The 20,516-nt window shown below is 36.2% G+C and overlaps 3 protein-coding genes, 1 non-coding gene and 2 pseudogenes across 5 annotated transcripts; 4 read left to right on the top strand and 2 right to left on the bottom strand.

The window, feature by feature from the left end:
* Positions 1–4,680, top strand: LOC7454685 (elongator complex protein 3). Its single transcript, XM_002322189.4, has 9 exons — positions 1–626; positions 1,497–1,566; positions 1,680–1,852; positions 2,341–2,515; positions 2,838–3,004; positions 3,082–3,301; positions 3,394–3,498; positions 3,909–4,061; positions 4,216–4,680. Exons 1-9 carry the CDS (start codon positions 157–159, stop codon positions 4,372–4,374), a joined length of 1,692 nt encoding a protein of 563 aa, XP_002322225.1. The 5' UTR covers positions 1–156; the 3' UTR covers positions 4,375–4,680.
* Positions 1,094–1,199, top strand: LOC112324400 (small nucleolar RNA snoR100). Its single transcript, XR_002978257.1, has one exon. It is a non-coding gene; the product is annotated as a small nucleolar RNA snoR100 (small nucleolar RNA).
* Positions 4,681–4,952: 272 nt separating the features above from the next.
* LOC18105857 (uncharacterized) lies at positions 4,953–7,085 on the top strand (annotated as a pseudogene).
* LOC112324354 (uncharacterized) lies at positions 5,707–7,085 on the top strand (annotated as a pseudogene).
* On the bottom strand, positions 7,041–10,168 carry LOC7463094 (uncharacterized). 2 transcript variants are annotated; one of them, XM_024586690.2, is made up of 10 exons: positions 9,995–10,168; positions 9,516–9,541; positions 9,340–9,424; positions 9,023–9,232; positions 8,709–8,831; positions 8,576–8,633; positions 8,284–8,357; positions 7,825–7,913; positions 7,672–7,741; positions 7,041–7,341 (listed from the first exon to the last, which is right to left on the bottom strand). In XM_024586690.2, the coding sequence occupies exons 1-9, from the start codon at positions 10,064–10,066 to the stop codon at positions 7,678–7,680; spliced, it is 801 nt and encodes a 266-aa protein (XP_024442458.1). In that variant the 5' UTR covers positions 10,067–10,168; the 3' UTR covers positions 7,041–7,341; positions 7,672–7,677. The 2 variants fall into 2 exon arrangements, with proteins under 2 accessions (XP_024442458.1, XP_002321672.1); XM_002321636.4 differs by having other exon boundaries at positions 7,041–7,338.
* An 841-nt stretch (positions 10,169–11,009) lies between these two features.
* LOC7454684 (protein EARLY FLOWERING 5) lies at positions 11,010–16,202 on the bottom strand. The gene is made up of 9 exons (XM_024586891.2): positions 15,875–16,202; positions 15,461–15,554; positions 14,311–14,396; positions 13,987–14,036; positions 13,810–13,879; positions 13,642–13,723; positions 13,157–13,548; positions 12,171–12,692; positions 11,010–11,662 (listed from the first exon to the last, which is right to left on the bottom strand). The coding sequence occupies exons 1-9, from the start codon at positions 15,953–15,955 to the stop codon at positions 11,444–11,446; spliced, it is 1,596 nt and encodes a 531-aa protein (XP_024442659.1). The 5' UTR covers positions 15,956–16,202; the 3' UTR covers positions 11,010–11,443.
* Between the last annotated feature and the right edge of the window lie 4,314 nt (positions 16,203–20,516).

Raw genomic sequence — 20,516 nt, 5'->3', positions numbered from 1 at the left:
CCAGAGCCTAACCTATCATTCCCATTTTAATTACTGGTTACCAAACACGGTGAGCTTATCCCTCACAGCCAAACGGGCTCTTAACAGAATCGAGTGCTTCTTTTCCCTTTCCTCTCAGCGCGCATCCCGCCTCTCCCCTTCCTCCCCTTCTCTCCAATGGCAACTGCAGTAATTACCGAGACCAAAAAACTCCCGCGACCTGGTCGCGGCGGTTACCAACCTCACGGACTAACCGAAGAAGAAGCTAGAGTCCGAGCCATAGCCGAAATCGTCAATTCCATGGTAGACCTTTCACGAAAAAACCAAACCGTCGATCTTAACGCACTAAAATCTGCCGCATGTCGCAAATACGGCCTCGCACGTGCTCCAAAACTCGTCGAGATGATCGCAGCGTTGCCGGATTCTGACCGCGAGTCACTGCTACCGAAACTCCGAGCCAAACCGGTACGCACGGCATCAGGAATTGCAGTTGTTGCTGTCATGTCGAAGCCTCACCGGTGCCCGCATATCGCGACGACGGGGAATATTTGTGTGTATTGTCCTGGTGGACCAGACTCAGATTTTGAGTACAGTACGCAGTCGTATACTGGTTATGAACCTACCAGTATGCGTGCGATTCGAGCTAGGTAGGGTTTCAGCAGCAGAATTGTAATTTATCTATGCTTCGACTTTTCGAGAAGTTGTATTACCTTTAGTGTCATAATAGTAGATTAGTCGAAGAAGATAGTATATTTATTCTGTAGCTCATTTTGATTAACTGGTGCAAATATAGTATTAGGAAGTTAATCTTTTACTAGTTTCTGTATGGTTAAATTTTTAACGCCTTTAATTTTTGCTGTGTGCAGTAAATGTCTCTCTGTTGATTTTAGAACTTGATGCGAGATAGTGCAATAAATAGACTGCACTGAGCTTGATTCGAATTGAGATTTTCGCACAAGTATCATATTTTATGTGCTTGTTCTTCGAAGCTTCTCTGGGGTTTTAGTCGACCATATTGATTAAAATGGTGCCTTTTTATTTTGTTTTCCACATAAGTGCAGTTTTTGCACAAAGCAACTAGATTATAGCTTAATTATCTGTGCCTGGTGATAAAGAACGAAGGTAGCTTGGTAGAGTGCATTGAAATTGGATTTGATGGTTAACATGTCGCTGTCTGATGCCTCGCTTTAGGTTCAACGGCCTAGTTTCAACCAACATGTTTTTCAATCTATCCAAAACCGTGAATATGAAAGGCAAAAGGAAATGTTTCCTTGTCATTTCTTATACAGTCTTCATTGAGTTTCAAAATCAAGAAATTACTATATGACCATTTTGATTTTTAAAATTGGATACTTGAACACGAGTAGTTGTATATTTCTGTGTTATACACGTGAGGTTGACTTGTTAGAAGTATTAGCTTCGCAGATTGCCTGGGCCATTAACTCACTGATATCTGACACTTAACTTTTCTTATGATAATTAAAGCATTTATTTACATGCTTTATTTTTGGTTTCAGATATAACCCATATGTCCAGGCTAGAAGCAGGATTGATCAGCTTAAGAGACTGGGTCATAGCGTGGATAAGGTTTGAGTGCTCTCTGCTTTTATATTAAGTGTTTGGTTTTGTTGTTTTAAGTGGTCGGATTTGTTCATAAGCACCCACAGCCAACTTCTGATTAATGTGTTATATGTTTTCAGGTTGAGTTCATATTAATGGGTGGTACTTTCATGTCATTGCCAGCAGATTACCGTGATTACTTTATAAGGAACCTTCACGATGCTTTATCAGGGCACACTTCTGCCAATGTTGAAGAGGCAGTTGCCTACTCTGAGCATGGTGCAACCAAGTGCATTGGCATGACGATTGAAACGTGAGTCATCATCTGATTTTTTTAAAAAATGGAAAATCTCATTCCCATATGAACATTGTTGGATGTGAATTGGACTTTGCATAAGTTTTCTTACTGATATACTAAATCCCCAAAAAAAATCTAAGATGATTATGACTGTCCAAATTGTTTTCTTGTTTCTTCAAGTTCTGAAGCTAGAATGTTTCAATAACTACATGCTGATTCTTGGGGTGTGCGAGGGCTTAGGGTGTTGCCTGGTTTGGAAGATATCATCTGGTGTCTTCGTTACTCTGTTGTACAGAACATGTGAGAACATTAAAAGGGTGATGGTTTTAGGTGATTAATTGAGATGTTATACAGTTGAACCTACACTTTAATCTAACTGGTTCCAAGTAGCAATTGTCAGAATGTGTTTGGAAACTCTACTTGGTACTGATGGTTTAATGTGCACAAATAACATTATATTTTGTTTTTCCTAGAATAAGTTGTTTATCTTGTTAATATATCAGGAGGCCAGATTATTGTCTTGGTCCTCATCTACGCCAAATGCTTTCATATGGGTGCACACGATTGGAGATTGGAGTTCAAAGCACATATGAGGATGTTGCTCGAGACACTAATAGAGGACACACGGTAGCTGCTGTGGCTGATTGTTTTTGCTTGGCAAAGGATGCTGGTTTTAAGGTGTGGACTGTGCAATGCCCTGTAATATAATGCAAGTAATCTTAATGAATTTGAGACGGCATGTAACATGATGCTCATCTTTTACCTCCACGATTAGTTTCTCTTTGAGTTGGATAACAGTGAACAGTTTTGAAAATGCATCATGCTCTCACTCAAAAACCTGCCATTTTTTAACTGTAACATGGATTTATTTTTATATCAGGTTGTTGCCTTAAGCTTATGCTCAAAGCAACAAATGTTTGTGTCTTTTATGTATTTTGCTTAGTGATCTAGTTATGTTTTTCCTCTGCTTATTTGTCTCCACTATATTTCTCCACTGTAGGTTGTTGCTCATATGATGCCTGATCTTCCAAATGTAGGGGTTGAGAGGGACTTGGAAAGTTTTCGAGAGTTCTTTGAGAGTCCTTGTTTTAGAGCTGACGGGCTCAAAATTTATCCTACACTTGTAATTCGTGGAACTGGGCTTTATGAGCTATGGAAAACTGGCAGGTAGAGCATTGTTGTTCTTTGTGTGCGCGCACGTGATTCAAGCAGAGTGACTGATTATAATTGATTCAATTTTGCAGGTACAGAAATTATCCACCTGAGCAACTTGTAGATATTGTAGCAAGGATCCTAGCCATGGTACCCCCTTGGACGCGAGTTTATAGAGTTCAACGGGATATTCCTATGCCTTTGGTTACATCTGGAGTTGAGAAAGGAAATCTTAGGGAGTTAGCCTTAGCTCGGATGGATGACTTGGGCCTGAAATGCCGTGATGTCCGTACACGTGAGGCTGGAATCCAGGTAAATGAAGAGGTTATTTACCATCAAGTCAGGTTTGTTACTACTGGCTGTGATACTTTGAGATTCTAACAAGCGCCTCTTTATGCCCATAGGATATTCATCACAAGATTAAGCCAGAAGAAGTTCAACTTGTTCGCCGTGATTATACAGCCAATGAAGGCTGGGAAACATTTCTTTCCTACGAGGATACACGCCAGGTATTTTGGGACATGTTATGCATACATGAGTGCATGCCTGTTCAGGTCGGTTGGCAGGCTTGCATGTGTAGCGCTCCGCATATTTTATTATCTGCAAATCCTCATATCTATGCGTAGATGAGAATTGGATGGTTTGTTGCCAAAATGGTCCTTTTTCTTTTTCTATTATATATATCATTGGTCTTTAATCCCTTGAGGACTGCAATATTGATTGGCATGTTGAAAGGGGTTTTTGTTGTCTGTAATTGAGAGGGAAGTGAAGTCTTTATAGGATTGCAGTATCTGTTGGAATGTCTTGAAGGAGTTTTTGTTGATAATAATCGAGAGAGTTTGTTCTGATTAATTGTTAATTTAATTTATTGGTGAAGTTTTGCTTGGTATGAACTTTCCTGAAACTCCTTTTCTCACAGGATATTCTTGTTGGGTTACTGCGCTTACGAAAATGTGGCCGCAACGTTACTTGCCCTGAGCTTACGGGGAAGTGCTCTATTGTTCGTGAACTTCATGTTTATGGAACTGCAGTTCCTGTTCATGGGCGTGATGCAGAGAAGCTGCAACACCAGGTAACATAATAATGCCGTTATATTAACAATTGGTGAAACAAGGATTCTTGGAACAATTTGCCGGGTTACCACTTAAATCTGTAGTGTAAATGCTTCAGCATGGAAAATAGTTGCTTACAGGATTATTTTCCACTTTGACTTGTATCTCCGGCAGGGTTATGGTACACTTTTGATGGAAGAGGCAGAACAGATTGCTCGCAAGGAGCATAGATCGACCAAAATAGCTGTTATTTCAGGAGTAGGAACCCGCCATTACTATAGAAAATTGGGCTACGAGCTTGAAGGGCCATACATGGTGAAATCCCTTTCTTAACCTAAACGTGTGATGCATTAAAATTTTGTAACGTTATTCTAGGTCCTTTCTTGCTTCCTTTGATCTTAAGTTGAGTTTGTTACATATCCTGAGAAAAGCCCAAATTCTTTAAACGGAAGAAAATGGTTTTCAAAAGTTGCAGGAAAGAAGTGTGCGTGCTTGTTGGTTATTTCAAAATGTAAGCGGGATCCTTGTCTATTCAGTTTTTGGAATCAACTCGAATGAATTAGATATTTGGTCACCGGAATATAAAACAAACCGGGTGATTTGAATCGGATATATTGACACTACTTTTGAGTTTTGGCATGCAGCTATTGTATTCAATTTTATGTTATAGTAAATGCTCAATCAAAATTATGATAGTTCCCAAGTCTTAGCCCTTCGGTTTTTAACCCAAAAAATTAAATTGAATTCTTAAACAAACATGTTTGATTTTCAAATAATTTTTTAAGGATTAATAATTTGCTTTTTAATAGTTTTACCAATATTGATAATCTATTTCTCAACTCTGATTTTCTTGCGCTGGTCAGCAAGCACCACTGATCGAAACCCAATCAAACTACTCCAGTTCTCCCACCATGCCCAAAAAACTTCCATGGCTGACAATCATCACCAACACATGCAGACAAGCCCAACAATCTGTTTACAAAAATGCCTCATTGACCACACCACCAACATTTCACCAATATTACCCTCCTCCAACTTCAGCATGCTTTCACCTCCCTTTCCGCCGCAAACGTTGCCACTACTGTGACTTCCCAAATGTTGCTCTTGGCTCCACAAACCCAACTGAAACCGACCTGCGAATTTCTAACTATATTGAATTACTTCAACGTGAAATAGGCTCGACGAGGTCGAGTTTTGATACCAGCCCGCCTCTTGAAACTGTGTTTTTTTGGTGGTGGGACTCCTCTGGTGTCTCCAAGGATGGTTTCATCGATTTTGGATACGTTAAGACTGAAGTTTGGGGCTTGTGAGGGTGCTGAGATATCTATGGAAATGGATCCTGGGACTTTTGATGATAGGAAAGTTGAGGATTTGATGGGGTTGGGTGTGAATAGAGTGTCTTTAGGAGTTCAGGCTTGTGAGTAGCTAAAAGCTTGTGGGAAAGCGCATGGGATTAAGGAGGTTTATGGTGGAATTGAGATTTTGGGATCATGTGGATTTGAGAATTGGAGCGTTGATCTTATCTCTTCACACCCTCACCAGACTCCACAAATGTGGGAGGAGAGTTTGAGGCTCCCTATCGAAGCGAGGTGTAGGCACGTGTCTGTTTATGATTTGCAGGTTGAACAAGGCACAAAATTTGGAGTATTGTAGGTAACAGAATTCATGGTGGGAAATAGTATGGTATTTCCTTTTGGTTTTGTATTCGGTTTTCAGATCATTCTTGTGAGTTTTTGTAGGTACACACCAGGGGAGTTTCCTTTGCCATGCGAAACGCTGTCTGCTGAGTTTTATAGAATGACTTCCAGGATTGTTACTGGTGCAGGTTACAGACATTAGAAAGTTAGTAGCTATTGTGAAGATGGGTATGAATGCAAGCGCAATTATACATACTGGAAGCTCAGATCTTTCTATGGTTTTGTCCTTGGTTCTGCTGTTATCTCAGTGAAATGAGATTTTCTAGGCCAAGGAAGATGAAAGAGTACATGGGTTACGTGGAGAATTTGGAGAATGGAGTGCTAGATTGCTGCGGAATAAACATGTTGATGCCAAGGACTTCGCTGTGGATATTGTGATGCTCCCACCTAGAACTGCAAGAGGCCTCGATTTGATGTCTTTTGCAGAAGTATTTGGTGGCTCACTTGTTTACTCTCTCTGCAAGGTCTATCAACCTTACATAGAGCATGTTGGATGAGGAGCGAAGAGCCATGACTGCAGATGAATTCAACACCTTGGTTCTGAATGAAGATGAGATTGCAAAGGGGTTAGCTTATCCAGCTCAGGGATCCAGACGGTTTTCTTTTATAAAATGAATTGATATCACTTGCATTTAGGGTCATAGATCCCTGGAACTGCAGTCCTATGCAGAACATGGAACTTGTTGACGGTGAATCCATTGCAGATGATCTCAGAGGTTGGTTGGCATTTTTTTTTTTAACCAAAAACAGTTCATCACTCTCTCTGGCAATCTTTGTGTAGTGGGCAAAAGGTAAATGAGGTGCAAAACCCTTGTGGGATATGCCATGTTGCTTTGAGTCTCGGGCACACATGGCATCGAGAATGACGTTTCAACTTCTGTATATGGCAGAAGTAGATAAAACACGGTGGTGAGATAGAAGCAGAGAATACTGTTTCAAGTTATATGGGAGAAAGGGGCAATTAGACCATCAAGGACATTCATGATTTGACATTTCCTTACCACGCCAGAAAAAGCAAGAAAGAAACATGGAGGTTGTTAGGGATAGAAGCTTTAGAAGAAAACTGCCCGAGATAAGCTAAAACTCTAATATAGCACTTGCTGCTAATAGTTGCACAAAAGCGGCTGAACAAGTTTTTACACAGGAGCTTAAAGAGTTCTGCAATCAAGTTTTGTGCTTGCTTCAAGCTACACTTTCTAACTTTTTAGTTGATATGCAAAATAATATATCTGATCCCCCACCCAACGATTATTTTAAACCGTAGAAAGTCCAAATTTCTGGCATTCTGTATTGGATCGAAAGTACTGAATATATGGTTGATCAATTTGAATAGCAAGTTGTATAAAATTCATGTTTTTGTCAACTGATGCCCCTATCATGAGTAATGGGTGCCACCAATAATTTTGATGGAAATTCATCCGAGTTTTAGCTCTCTGCAGATATTCTTATGCAATTCATTTCTCCATCGGTTTAGACCTTCAGAGGACTTGTAAATTTACACAGGGCCCTTCAAGGGAAGAGTCAACAATTGTTTACAATCATTTATCTTCGTATCCTCATCTTCCATTTCTTCATCAGATGGTGATTCCAGGAGCCTAACCTGCTATTGCGAGGCAAAAAGGAGAGAGGTTAGACAATACAGTCACCACCTGTTGTTAAAACAGGCTGCTAAACTTAATGGCAGCAATGTAACAAAAACAATGACCGGTGTCATGACCAAAACAGAAAGGCAAAACATCAGCACAAATGTAACTATGTAGTCAACTGTAGGGAGTTTTCAACTATAACTCCTATGAATAAAAAAACTCCGTGGTAGCTGCTTGATCCACCGATTGACAATCAATAATGTCATTACCTTAATCATGAATTAACTATCAAAGAATAAACCTTAAATTCTACTCAGCAAAGCTCTAAAAGACAAAAAAGACATTACCACTAACTAAGACGGCTTTGTCTTCCTTTTTGAGATTCTCCTTAGCTCTTGGGTTCCTTTCCTCATTTCACTGCAGAGGGATAAAAAGTTTATGAAACTGTTTCATAAAGTCAGAAAATACTGAAAAAAAAATACTCAAATTAAGAATGGTACCTTTGATGCAAATAAACAATGAGATAGAATAGGGGGATCATCATCATAGTCAGAATTGAAATAGCCAGGTAGAATACGCTTGTTTTCTTCTGCACAAATAAGAAGAGGAGGAAAGTAAGCAAAAAGCTCAGCATAAAAAACTTCTACCTCTGACATCCAAAAGATAATTTACAGGTTATTTTTCTGGAGAAAATACAAGACAGGCTAGCATGAATGTAGGATACATTAATTTTCTGGTGGATATATAACATAAACCAATTGTACAATAGTTTATAATCTTCTGGCATCCAAAAGAGGACTCACAAATTATGGTTAGGTTTATTCACTTGTAGGTTCAGAGTTTTTATAAAGCCTGAAAGAACAAAACAGCTAGAAACATGGATGCCTTTCAAAAGTTTTTTTTTCAAGTTTTGAGGTGGCCCGTCTAGTTTAAACTTATTGTGCAGAAAAAAGCATTACCTTGCCACCCTTAGGAAAAAGTTTTTTGTTCCCTGAGCACGTGTGAGCATCACAAAATTGGTGCAAAAATAATTCTGCAAGTGAGAACAACATTGTAAAGTAAGAGAAATCAGTGCATGTATTAGACATCAGACATGGTTCTTGAACAAATAAAAGAATTCAGTCCGCAATAACATAAGTGCATGTATTAGACATCAGACATGGTTCTTGAACAAACAAAAGAATTCAGTCCGCAATAACAAAAGATGTCACAAAAATTAAGCACAAAGACTATATATAACATCTTCATTACCATGCAGGCGACTTGCTGAAGGGCCCTGATTGAGAGGAAAGCAGCTATCTGCAAGACTCTGTACAAAGTACAATGGATATTAGTGCGCAAAGAATCAGAGTCCATGATGAAAACAACAGCAGTCAGAAGCAACCTCACAAAGATGGTGATTCTTTGCAACAGCAGCAGGATTGCACTTGGTCTTAGTTGACTTGGAATCCATCATGAAATCACAATGCAAAGCTCCACATAAATCAGCCATGCACTTGCCATCACTCTGAGTTCATTAAAAGTTCTGTTAAGATCTGTAGCGTTTCTTTCACCATGCCCCTTCCTCTACAACCCCCCACCCCAACAAATATCATCCACAATATAATATTCTTTACAATAAAAACAGGAAGACAAGAGCATCATGCAAAATAAGCATCAAAGTCACTTTAAGAAGACAAGGGACCAGAATCCACATACAATATTAAGGAGATTGTAATGCCTGTTGTCAAAATGTTGATCGAGATACTTCTCAGCACGGAAATGTTTTTTACAGTATCCACACTTCCATTCATTTATGTCCACATGAATTTTGTGTTCCTCTTGGTCCCTAAATAGATCATTGCTCGGATGAAGCCTACACTTACTCGAAATCTGATACTGCTCTCGTTCCACAAATGGCATCAAATACTACACCACAAGGAGGGACAAACAACATCACAAATGCTACGCAAATGATATCTCCACAAGGTGTTGATCTCAAAAGGCACGCACAAGACCAAAATAATCCCTGTTACCTCCTCTATAGCTTGCCAGGCAGCCCTACTTCTTTCTCTAGAGCAATGTACTTTGTGTGCATGCCCTTCTTCTTGCTTAACAGTTCTAAACACAAGCATAATAACAAACATTAGACGTGTAACTTCAAAACAAAATCACAGCAATGTGTCTCTATAAATAATAACAATCCACTAACCTCGCAGCCACATGTTCTCCAACATCCTGCCAGAGATAAGAAAAAGAAAAAAGAAAAACCCCAACACGAGCAAACAATTTTTAAAATCATTAACACAACTTTTAATCAATGCATTAAAAAACAGTACCAACTAACACAAACGATCTCCACTGACCATACACAGAATCAAACAACAATTAACTTAACTCAATCATTTCATAATCCAAATGGACCTATCCATAACTCGAAAATTTCAATTTCCCATCAAATAAGTGTAAAAAACATTGCCTGAAAAAAATTGACTAGACCATAATTCAAGACTAAACCTGGTTAAAATCAAAAGAAGCAAAAACCCATTACAAGATCATATCTAATACAACTCTGCTGTCAAATATACAGAAACAATCACATCTCAATAAGTCATCAAATCACTTTTTCCACAGCCAAAACGACACAGAAGAGACACAAGTACTATGAGATTAATTAAGGATTAGTAATACCTGGGATAGTATTTGCTTAGATAAAAGTGAAATCAAGAAAAGAATCTGAGTAATTCTTGCAGCTTTCCCCATCTCTCTCTAATTCTTTTTTTTTTCCCTCTCTTTTCTATACGCAGAAAAGGCAATCTCTGCAAAACATTTCTGCCTAGTCTGTTTGGCTAGTGGAGGAAGCATGCCACAGGTTGTGATTATAACTATCCCTAGCACCAATAGTAGATAGTGGTGTGTTTGTTTTACAGGCCCAGCCCATGCGAAGGACCTCTCTTTTGAAACCAATACGTAATCAAGGCCCAGGCAGTGATTATGCCGAGTGCATATATATATATATATGTTGGCCTTTAACTGAAATGAATATATATATATATATATATATATATATATATATATATATATATATATATATATATATATATATATATATATATATTCATTTCAGTTAAAGGCCAACATATGCCTAAGAGAACGTTTGGGAACGGGTTGCGGCAGCGTTCTCAAAAAATTAATTTTTTTTTTTATTAAAATTTAATATGATTTGTATGTTTTGAATCGTTTTGATGTGCTGATATTAAAAATAATTTTTAAAAAATAAAAAAACATCATTGGTATGTATTTTGGCACGAAAAGTTATTTAAAAAGTACCCGCAATCATATTGCCAAATACGCTCTAAAAAAGATGAAACCTATAAGGAACCAGGCTTTCTTTAAAAGATAATTGATAATCGACTCAAAATATGTAGATAGATATGCCGACATGAAAATTAATCTCTATTCTTGACCGAAATTATTCACCCTTTATGCTTGGTCTGGGGGTAAGCAGAGTTTCATGAAATTTTGAGATTTTTTTTTTAAATTAATTTTTAAATGTTTTATTTTTATTGTTTTAATATATTAATGTTAAAAATAAAATAAAATAAATATTATTTTAATAAAAAAGAGAGACAAAACTAGAAGTCAAAATATAGGCGATTTCTTTGCGAAATGGGACAAAAGAACAACAAAGGAGCAGAACAGGCAGTTACCAAGGTCCTTGCTGCATCTGATTTATCAATGAGGCATCATACAATTTAAATACACCTCTGTCAAATGTTGAAAATGAAGAGTAAACGGAGACCAAACTAGAAAAGGAACAGCAAATGAAATGATTAAGCACATACTAATCTTAAATCTAGTACAGCTTCCACCATCATCCAAGTTAACATATCCATTGTCGCTCAAGAAAAATTGGCCCGACTTACCCACCTCAGTAATCAAGATGTTTTAATATTTTCAGAAATAGTTAAATGAAGCATTGATGATACAATGAGATGGTCCGGAACAGAACAGTTGTGTCGGAACCAAGGCCAATGGCATCACCAAATATTTCTGCTCAAGCCCCAGATCAAACACAGTAGCCTGTACACGTTTGTTCCCTGCCCCCTGCCTTTGACGCTCTCACCGGATATAATGATCTTAACTATCAAGTGCACCTAGTGCTTTCATGTCCTCTAAAAAGGCCGTATATGAGTCATCAATGCTCTTAGACCTTGGAGCTGATGATGAGTTAGTTGAATCTGGCTTCACAGTGGTTGGAGCTGCTGGCCTGGTGGCTACTGCTGTTGTCGAGGTTACAGCCTTTGGTTTTGGTTTAGGGATAGCAGCCTCTCTCCTCACTCGAACTGAGGCAGGAACCTGAATGCAGACCAAAAGTTAGGCTTGAGTTTTTAAGAAATTTGGTGAAATTAGATTAGAATGGACAACGAGGTTTACCCTTCCAGAGAAATATAAAGTTGTTTCAAAGCAGAAAGATAAGCGAGGGATGTGGCAATATTCTAGCTAATTCTAACTTGGTGCTACAAGATTATACGGACAAGGAGTATGAAAATTGTCCTTGTGTAATCTAGAACAGGGTGTTCACATCCACGTATCATAGTTACTAGTCAGCAGTCACATCAGGAAGGTGTCCAAGGATTGAAAATTAATAACAATTGATACTCTAACAGTAGACAACTGATGGGAGAATCAAACTCACTATAGCCATATATTCTGGAGTGTGCTGCATTGTGGTTGCACTTTTGCAGGAAAAGAAATTGCAACTACACATATGTTTTCCTTCTATAGTGTACACTGATCAGGCAGAGCAGCATAGTTTTTAATTTGAACAAGGAAAAGAGAACTGACAAGGAAAAATCAAACTCACCATAGCTGTAAGTTCTGGAGTGTGCTGTGCTAGCGGCCGTTTAACAACAGTGGATGCAGCAGATTTTACATAAGATGGTTTCTGAGGAACATGTGGCCTATTTGCAGCATCTTCTTGAAAGAATGGAGGAGGACCAGGTGGTAGAGGTGGTCTCATCATTGGAGGAGGTCCAGGTGGAGGACCATATGGAGGTCTGGGAATTAATGGGAGCATCACCCCTGGAGGAGCCACTTGTCCAGGAATTCCAGGAGAAGATAATGGTGGCCGCACATTTGGCGGAGGTGGAGGTGGGGGGAAACGTGATATGCCTGGGGGTAAAACTTCAGGCTGTAAAGTTGGAGTCAAGGCTTGTCCGGGTGCTAGAGGTTGTTGCCTAGGAGGAGGTGGGGGAGGAACCATTTTAGGGTTATCCATAGTTGCTGCAGTATTGGCATCAGCTTCGGATGAAGTGCCTTCAGAAAGACTATTAGCAGACTTCAGCTGCATTGCAATTGGAGGAGGTGGAGGGAGTGAAGCAGGTACCTATATGAGAGAAATAAGATGTCCTATTAGCCAGAATGATCTTTCATAATAAAATCCTAGAACAATTTTTCCTATGCAAAAGATTAAAAAAAAAAGGGTTCTAGAAAAGCATTTGAGAAATCAGAGCACTGGTCAGTTCTGAACAGTGAAGGAATTTTAGAAGTTCTCTGATTGTAACTAGTTTACAATTAAACAAACAGTTGATTCCACACTAAAATTAGTACAAGAACATCCATTTCATAACTTTAGATTGGTTTGGGATTTGAACTGGGTATATACACCTTTTGTTGGTGCTAGCCAACCAAGTACATGCAAATGTTTTTTCCGTCCACCAAGTACAAATCATTTCTTTTTTGTCCATTAACTTCTGAAAACTTGTGCTTCAGGAGATCCATGCAGTGTAAAGTCTCTAACAGGTTTGTGCCGCTTTTAACAGCATGCATAAAGAAAGTAAAAGAACTCACCTGAGCATTATCCTTGGAGGATGATTCATCTAACAATGCAGATATATTGGTCTCACTCCCACTTTCATTTGTGCCAGGTGGTGGTGGCGGTTGAGCAGACTGTTGGAGGGGTGGAGGTGGGGGAAGAGAGATGTGACTTGAAACTTGATCCTTTGGAGGAGGACCTGGAGGAGGTGGAGGTAAAGGGGGTGGGGGTAATGACATGCCCAAACTTGGAGCTGCAGGCATTGGTGGCAATGGAGGTGGAGGAGGTAGGGGCAACAAAGCAGGTATAGCAGAGCCATCACCAGGGCCTAATTCCCCGCTCTCTGGCAAGGGAGGAGGTACCGCTAAAGCAGCATCCTCTGATTCAGCTGTGGAGGATGAAGCACCAGATAAAGGAATCCGGGGTCCTGCAGGCCAAAGTCAACAGTCAAGTTAGAAAAGGCACATTCCACATAATTCCAACAACACATCATAAAGCTGAAAAATGAGAGGAGGTGGACCTATGGATGATTTATACATGGGAGGCTTTCCAGGTGGTGGGGCTCCAGTAGGATTCATAGTAGGGTGATAGTACACAGAGTCCTGCAATAATAAATTTTTGGTGAGTGATTATAAGAAACCAAATAGAACTAATTCACAAAAGTAAAACTAAAGGCAGCCAGACATACTTCAGGCTTTGGATGCCTGGCTCTTTCTTCTTCTTCTGCAGATGTCCTTCTTCGAAGAGGGCCCAAATGACTGCAGCAGAGGACAAAAATGCAGTTTGTCAATGGGTGGAAGACGTGTAAACCCTAATGATTAATGGACAAGAACAGAAATGGATAAGATAAGAGAAGCTACTTCACCTGAACATCACAGGGGTTTCACCCTTCTCCTTCATTTTATCTTCATATTCCTGTCCAAGAGAGTACAGAAAACTGGTTATCACAGCAGTACAAATGATGTTATTTAAAAAATGCATATATATATAGAAATGTTAAAGCTCTCAACTATTCATTGACCTATTATGAAAGGTGCAATGATTGCATATGCATACCATGCATCAAATGTAGGTTATTTCCCAGATTCTTGAACATTTCAAACTTGAATTACTTGACTACTCTTTTAATTTTTTGAACAGCTAAAAATGAATGGAGGAGGAGCAGAAAAAAAGGCATTATAACCATTACCCTTCTCTTCTTTATAACAAGGCTAAGAGTATCCTCAAGTTGTCTCTTTTTGTGTTTTCTTGCTTTGTCTAAAGCACCATCAGCCTCTGCAACGATCAACAGCATACAAACAAATTTAGATCGAAAAGGCTGCCAAACCAAGCTTTATTTTCAAATTAGATGTAGAAAAGGCATAGTCTAGAGCACACCATCTAGGCAGCAAAAAGAAGAGCAGTTGTTGAAACTGATGCATACCAAAGGGAAGCTACCACAACAACCAGAGTGGCTCAGAACTATATACTGTAAGAAAATCTTCTTTCATGCTCACTTTTAGAAAATGACAAACTAGAAGCTTCAATGTTTCATAATAACCAAAAACTGTCTTTCATGAAAAAAGAGAATCCATAACAGATCAATGTTCTACATTTAGAGTCGATTATACACCATAACAGATAGATGTTCTACGTTCAGTGCATTTGATTATACACCATAACAGATAGATGTTCTCCATTCAGTGCATTTGATTATACACCATAACAGATAGATTTTCTATGTTCAGTGCATTTGATTATACACAGAAGAACACACAGGCAGAAATGATTGTACACCCCAACACACCCCCACACACCCCCACCCCCCCTTTTCTTGCATCCTCTATTTGGGTCACTATCTTGGAATTCACGGCCATAAGCTGAGCTGTACAGTTATTAACTCAAGACTCTCACAAACTACACAATGCTTATCATTGCAAGGGTCATGCAGCTGATGCTAAACAGCCCAAAACAGCACTTGAGTTTATGGAATGTCAGAGAGAACAGCAGGAAGGGGAAATATTAAATTGGCTACGCAGCAATGATGTACATTTAGCATAAGATAAGATCAAAGCATAGCTTTAGAGGAGTCTAGCATTCAAGATCAAACTGAAGGTAGCATCTTCTCTCTATGCTGTTGTATCTTAATATTTTATGGCCTATACAATTTAGAAATAAGACCTATATTTAAACATTCATATTAGCTAAATACAACATAACATGTATACACTCTACTATAGTCAATTTCACCCAAAAAAAAACAAAGGAAACAAAGTTTCGTTCAACACGGCTAATAAATTGCGCTACAGCAGGTAATCAAATGAGATAGATTTTCAAATAATTAGTAGACAAAAACTTACTCATCAAATCCAACTTCTCTATTTGCTCCTTGATCACATCAGGATCCTTCTTCAAAATCCCCACCTCTCTCACCTTCTTTCTTTCCTTCTTGTTCTGTTAATCAAACACAAGGGCAGAAAATTTTAAAAATCACTAAATCACAACCTAAAATGGCAGCAATTCTGTATTTTTTTATTAAATTTCCATAACATAATAAGCAAATAAAATAATATATCAAATCCATTAACAGCAAAATTATTACATCAAACAGGAAAAAATCAGCCTTATTTGACACTCTCATGGAATAAAAAATTTCAAAAACTGAGTGGATTTTTGAAAAATTTACAAATAACCGTACCGATAGAAAACAAATAGAAGCCTAAATTTAAATAATAATAATAATAATAGAATTTGAAGTGAAAATAATAAATTACCCGTTTTAATTCCTTCTTACGAAGCTCCTTACGGTAAGCATCCGTAGGGTTCATAACTTTGCCTCCTTTAGTCGTCTTCATCTTCTTCACCTGTCTTTTCTTTAAAAACCTGATTAAATTACTGCTCTTCTCCTTTCCCTGTTGCTTTCAGATTAATGCTTCTGCTATTTCGATTTTGTTCTACTGGATGAATCAATTTAGGAATCGAAGCTACTGGAAAAAAAAATGTTGCACAGAGGTAGGGATAGGCAAACAAACCCTTGCTTGCTTCTCTCCTCTCGTTTTTGTAAGTGTTGGAAGCAGGCTCGGGCTTAGATTTTGGATGACATGTCGCTGCTTAAACCCTTGCCTCTTGCTTCTCTCCTCTCGTTTTTCCAAGTTTCGGAGGCGGGCTTGGGCTTAGATTCTGAATGACATGTCGCTGCTTTGTAAATCTTGACATGGATAAAGTGCCTCCCTTTATTTCTTTATTTTTTCAGAAACAAAATTTGAGCTGAATTATCAGGCCCGTTACAACTTGCAACTTGTTTATAAAAAAATAAAAAATAAAATTAATTATAAAATAATTGATAATATTATTGTAAAAAACTATGGCATAAGAAAAAAAATTATTTAAATAAATTTATTTAAAGATAATTAACAAAAACCTAAAGAGAAAAGAGAAATTACCAAGCGAGCAATAAAATACAAAACACTAAAAACTATTCATTATTAGAGTGTAATGAGAAGGTTACCATTGAATCATTAAACCTTTGGACTAGGTATCGAAGAATATGTTGTTTTTATCTTAATAAAATTATCTTTAGCAAATTGTATTTTAAAATATATTATCAACCATAAAAAATTATATTTCATGTTAGTGTTTGAATATTCTCAATGTTCCTTTCAGGATGGGGCGATGCTATTTCGAGAGTAGGTTTAATACCAACAACCATTTCTTTTTTTTTCTTTTTTCTCCTTCTAAGTTTTTGTATCAACCCCGGGAAAAGCCGACAACCCTTTAATTTGTTAATCATTTGTATTTAGTTCATTTTCTTTTGATTATATTTTTTTTTTATCTTGAGTAATTTATAAAATTGAAATTATTTTTTCATTTCATCCCCCTTTATTTTTTTTATTTTTCAGGTTTGATCCTTATTTTTTTTATTGCTATTTGTTTTGTTTGAGATCATTTTTTTAATTGATTTTTTTAAGATTTCAAATTTTTTTTCCAGATTTTATCCTCATTCTTTTTATCGTTATTCTTTTTTATTTTGAAATTTTTTTCACATTATGTTATTTTTCTGTTTCATCATTTAACATTAAATTGATTAGGAATTGATCTGCTTGGTTGCTCTCGGATTTAGGATTTCACGAGTTGTATGTTTTAAATGTTAACCTAGGTTTAAAAGGTTCACCCGAGTTTGTTTTATTTTTATTTACTTGCTTTCTATATGATTTTTTATTGATTTTTAAAATGACCCAGACTATCATAGGTTTTTTATTTTTCATTCTATGTTGAGTTTTCTTTAACTAAATAATTAATTTTTTTCCCAATTCCAACCTTTGGAATTGTTTTTCACAGTTTATAAAATTAGAATTCCTTTTCAATTTCATCCTCTTTAATTTTTTTAATTTTTCAAATTTAGTCCCCGTTGTTTTTATTGCTTTTTTTTTTATTTCATATAATTTGTTTTTACAATTTCAACCTCCTTGAATTTTTTTATGTCAGATTTGATCCTCATTTTTTTTATTGGTGTTTTTTTTTTTTTACTTTGGAAACGTTTTTAGATTAATGTTCTTTTCGATTACATTTTTCAACAGTAGATTGATTTGAAATTGAGTTTTTTAACTGAGTCTAGATCTTGGATTTTACGGGTTGCGGGTTTTAGAAATTAACCTAAATTTAGGATGTTCCCTCGGGCTTGTTTGATTTTCTTTTTTTCTTTTAGCTCATATGTTTTAAGTTTTCACCAATCAAAATTTATTCATTTGAAGACCAAGCTCCATTATTTTTTTTATGTTGGATTTTTTATTTATTTTCAAAATGACCCGGGTTATCTCAGATCTTTTTATTTTTTATTTTTATTTTTTTATATTTGATTGATTGGAATCTTAGCTTTATCGCCTTTCTTATTGTTTTAACTTCTTTTTTTTTTTACAAGTTTTTATGATTTTTTTTTTAAAAAAAACTTGAGCCGCTGAGCCTTTTTATTTTTAACGATAAAAAAATATTTTAATCTTCAGCATAGCGAGGCCTCACAAATCTAATTTTATTATAAAATTAAAACAAAAGAAGTTAAGGATTGTCTAGCAAATAAGACAATCACACTTAGGCCTAAAAGGATCGATTTGCACGCATGACATAAAAAAAAGAGTCTGGGCTCACACACTTTACTTTTTTTAATGGATGGAAGACACATTATCCAAACTAATGTTTTTATATAAAGGACGACATGCCGCTTCTAGTGCATTAGAAGTCGGAGTTTGAATTTTCATATTCAAAAAACCTAAATTTTAACTTATTTTAACCTAAAATACCATAGAAATATCTATAGAGCCATTTTCAAAATCAAAACACAATTTATTCTGCTTAAAAGTCATAATTCAAATTGAATCAAAATAAAATTCATAAATTTTGATCTATTTTTCCAGACATGTTTGAAGGGAATAACTAACTCCATTGAACTTTCTTTTTAAAAAGAACACATTGACATTAATGTTGACCTTTATATTGTTGGAATGTCAATGGTTGAATACTTTTTATCTTCTTAATATTTTTTCTACGACCTTCTTTTTTTTTTCTCGACATTGATGGACTTAAACATGAAAAAATAAAGTTTATGATCGAAATATAAAAATCCAAAATAGCAGGGAAAAAATATACATAAAATGAAAACTCAAGGACTAAAATATAGTTTTCTACACTTTTTTTTACGTGAAAGTGAAAAAAGATTGTTTTTTTTTAATTACATCCAAAAATTTTATTTTGCAACATCAAACTTTAATTTAACATCGAAATATCATTCGACACTTCATGAGAGCATGTAAAGTGAAAAAAAAATATAACATATAAAACGATACTAATATAACTTCAAACGTGAAATAAAAAAAAAGGGTTTAATAGCTGAAATAAAAAAAAATTATTGAAAGTGAACAATGTTGTTCACAGTATTCAAAACCATATTGCTTTTAGTTTCTTAAGCTTCATTAACTACTTACCCGCGCTTGATCATGGATTATATATATATATGCTTTTACAACGTGTTATTTTATAGAAACATTATAGGTATAAATTGAAAAGTTTATAAAGAATCTAATTCAATAAATTGATATCAATAATCTATGTATATAAATGAAAAAAAAATTATAAAAAAAACTAAAAAAATAAAAAAAAAAGATAAGTGCAAATTAGGATATTTGATTTCGCAATATAAGATACTTACTTGATTATATTATTGAATTTATTTATTAAAATTAAATTTTTTTTCAATCAAATGATAATAGAAATAGAAACAAAATTGAATAAAATAAAATGAAAAAATATCATGCAAGGATGCACGCACTAAAAATATTATAAAAAATAATATTTTTTAAAATAAAGTTCATGAAAAATGTAAATATTCTGGTTCTTGGTAGGCAAATTTGTTCATCTGGTTCTGTGGTTTTCACTCTCAAGCAACAACAATTCTAATTCAATTTCGATGGTTAAAAGGGTGAATTTGTTCCTCTGGTTCTATTTTAGCTTTTTTCATTCCTATTTGTCTGGAGCATCTATAGTAAATATTGTGTATTGTTGAGGGTTCTTTTTCCTCCTTTGTTAGGTTATTTCCTTCTATATGCCCTGTAATTTATTGCTACTGTTGGGTCATTTGTGTAAGTTATTTTTTATTTTCTCTCTCTTCACATGTGTTCATCTGTGTTGTTGCGATTACTTTTCAAATAACTTTTCGTGCTGAAATGCATGTTAATGATATTTTTTTTATTTTTTAAAAATTATTTTTAACATCAGCACATCAAAACGATCTAAAACATACAAAACATATTAAATTTTAATATAAAATTTTTTAATTTTTTTAAAAATATAGTTTGCATCGCGTTTCCAAACAATTTCTAAAAATTATTGAACAGATGCTGCTCATCCAATATTCAATGTTGTTTCGAGGAAAATTAAAAATTCATTCATGCAGAGACGTTCGGCAAAATAGATTGGGTGTCGTTTATTGTTTGTATGATGTGGCAGAATTAGGATTGGTGTGTTCTTTTAGAGTGCTAATTTGTAAACCCATGACTTCTAATATGTCCAATTGATTTATGGTCTTCCTTCGCCGGAAAAAAAGGGGCTTTGCCGGAAAAAGGGGGGGGGGGGGCATGTGACATTGAATTTGTACCGGCAAGTTGCCTAGTTCATTCATTCTGCTCCCGTGTTTCAAATGACAAGTCGCAAATTCATCAAGACATGTCGTCCAAAAACCACGAAAGCTGCCTCGCATTCTGCAGAGTGCAGACTGCACTGTATTTTGGCAGGCACGAAGTAAACGACAAGTCGTTGGGCAGGTCTCTTTTCTTGTGATGTCTCTCACTTGTTTTGCTTGTTCCATGTAAAACGACACCGTTATAATTGATTTAAGAGTTGAAACAAATAATCTCCTCTCTCTCAACA

Source organism: Populus trichocarpa, chromosome 15 (genome assembly GCF_000002775.5).
Source record: "Populus trichocarpa isolate Nisqually-1 chromosome 15, P.trichocarpa_v4.1, whole genome shotgun sequence".
In the NCBI taxonomy this organism is placed as follows: Eukaryota; Viridiplantae; Streptophyta; class Magnoliopsida; order Malpighiales; family Salicaceae; genus Populus; species Populus trichocarpa.
Note: the sequence above shows the minus strand (reverse complement) of the source record. Positions and strands in the feature narration are given on the sequence as shown.

Coding starts and splice junctions, on each gene's coding strand:
- LOC7454685 (XM_002322189.4), top strand. CDS start 157: ATGGCAACTGCAGTAATTACCGAGACCAAAAAACTCCCGCGACCTGGT. Junction 1,567..1,679: donor TGGGTCATAGCGTGGATAAG/GTTTGAGTGCTC, acceptor ATATGTTTTCAG/GTTGAGTTCATATTAATGGG. Junction 1,853..2,340: donor ATTGGCATGACGATTGAAAC/GTGAGTCATCAT, acceptor TTAATATATCAG/GAGGCCAGATTATTGTCTTG.
- LOC7463094 (XM_024586690.2), bottom strand. CDS start 10,066: ATGGGGAAAGCTGCAAGAATTACTCAGATTCTTTTCTTGATTTCACTT. Junction 9,542..9,994: donor CTAAGCAAATACTATCCCAG/GTATTACTAATC, acceptor TATCTCTGGCAG/GATGTTGGAGAACATGTGGC. Junction 8,634..8,708: donor AGAATCACCATCTTTGTGAG/GTTGCTTCTGAC, acceptor TACTTTGTACAG/AGTCTTGCAGATAGCTGCTT.
- LOC7454684 (XM_024586891.2), bottom strand. CDS start 15,955: ATGAAGACGACTAAAGGAGGCAAAGTTATGAACCCTACGGATGCTTAC. Junction 13,549..13,641: donor CATGTATAAATCATCCATAG/GTCCACCTCCTC, acceptor TTTGGCCTGCAG/GACCCCGGATTCCTTTATCT. Junction 11,663..12,170: donor CTCCAGAACTTACAGCTATG/GTGAGTTTGATT, acceptor GTCTGCATTCAG/GTTCCTGCCTCAGTTCGAGT.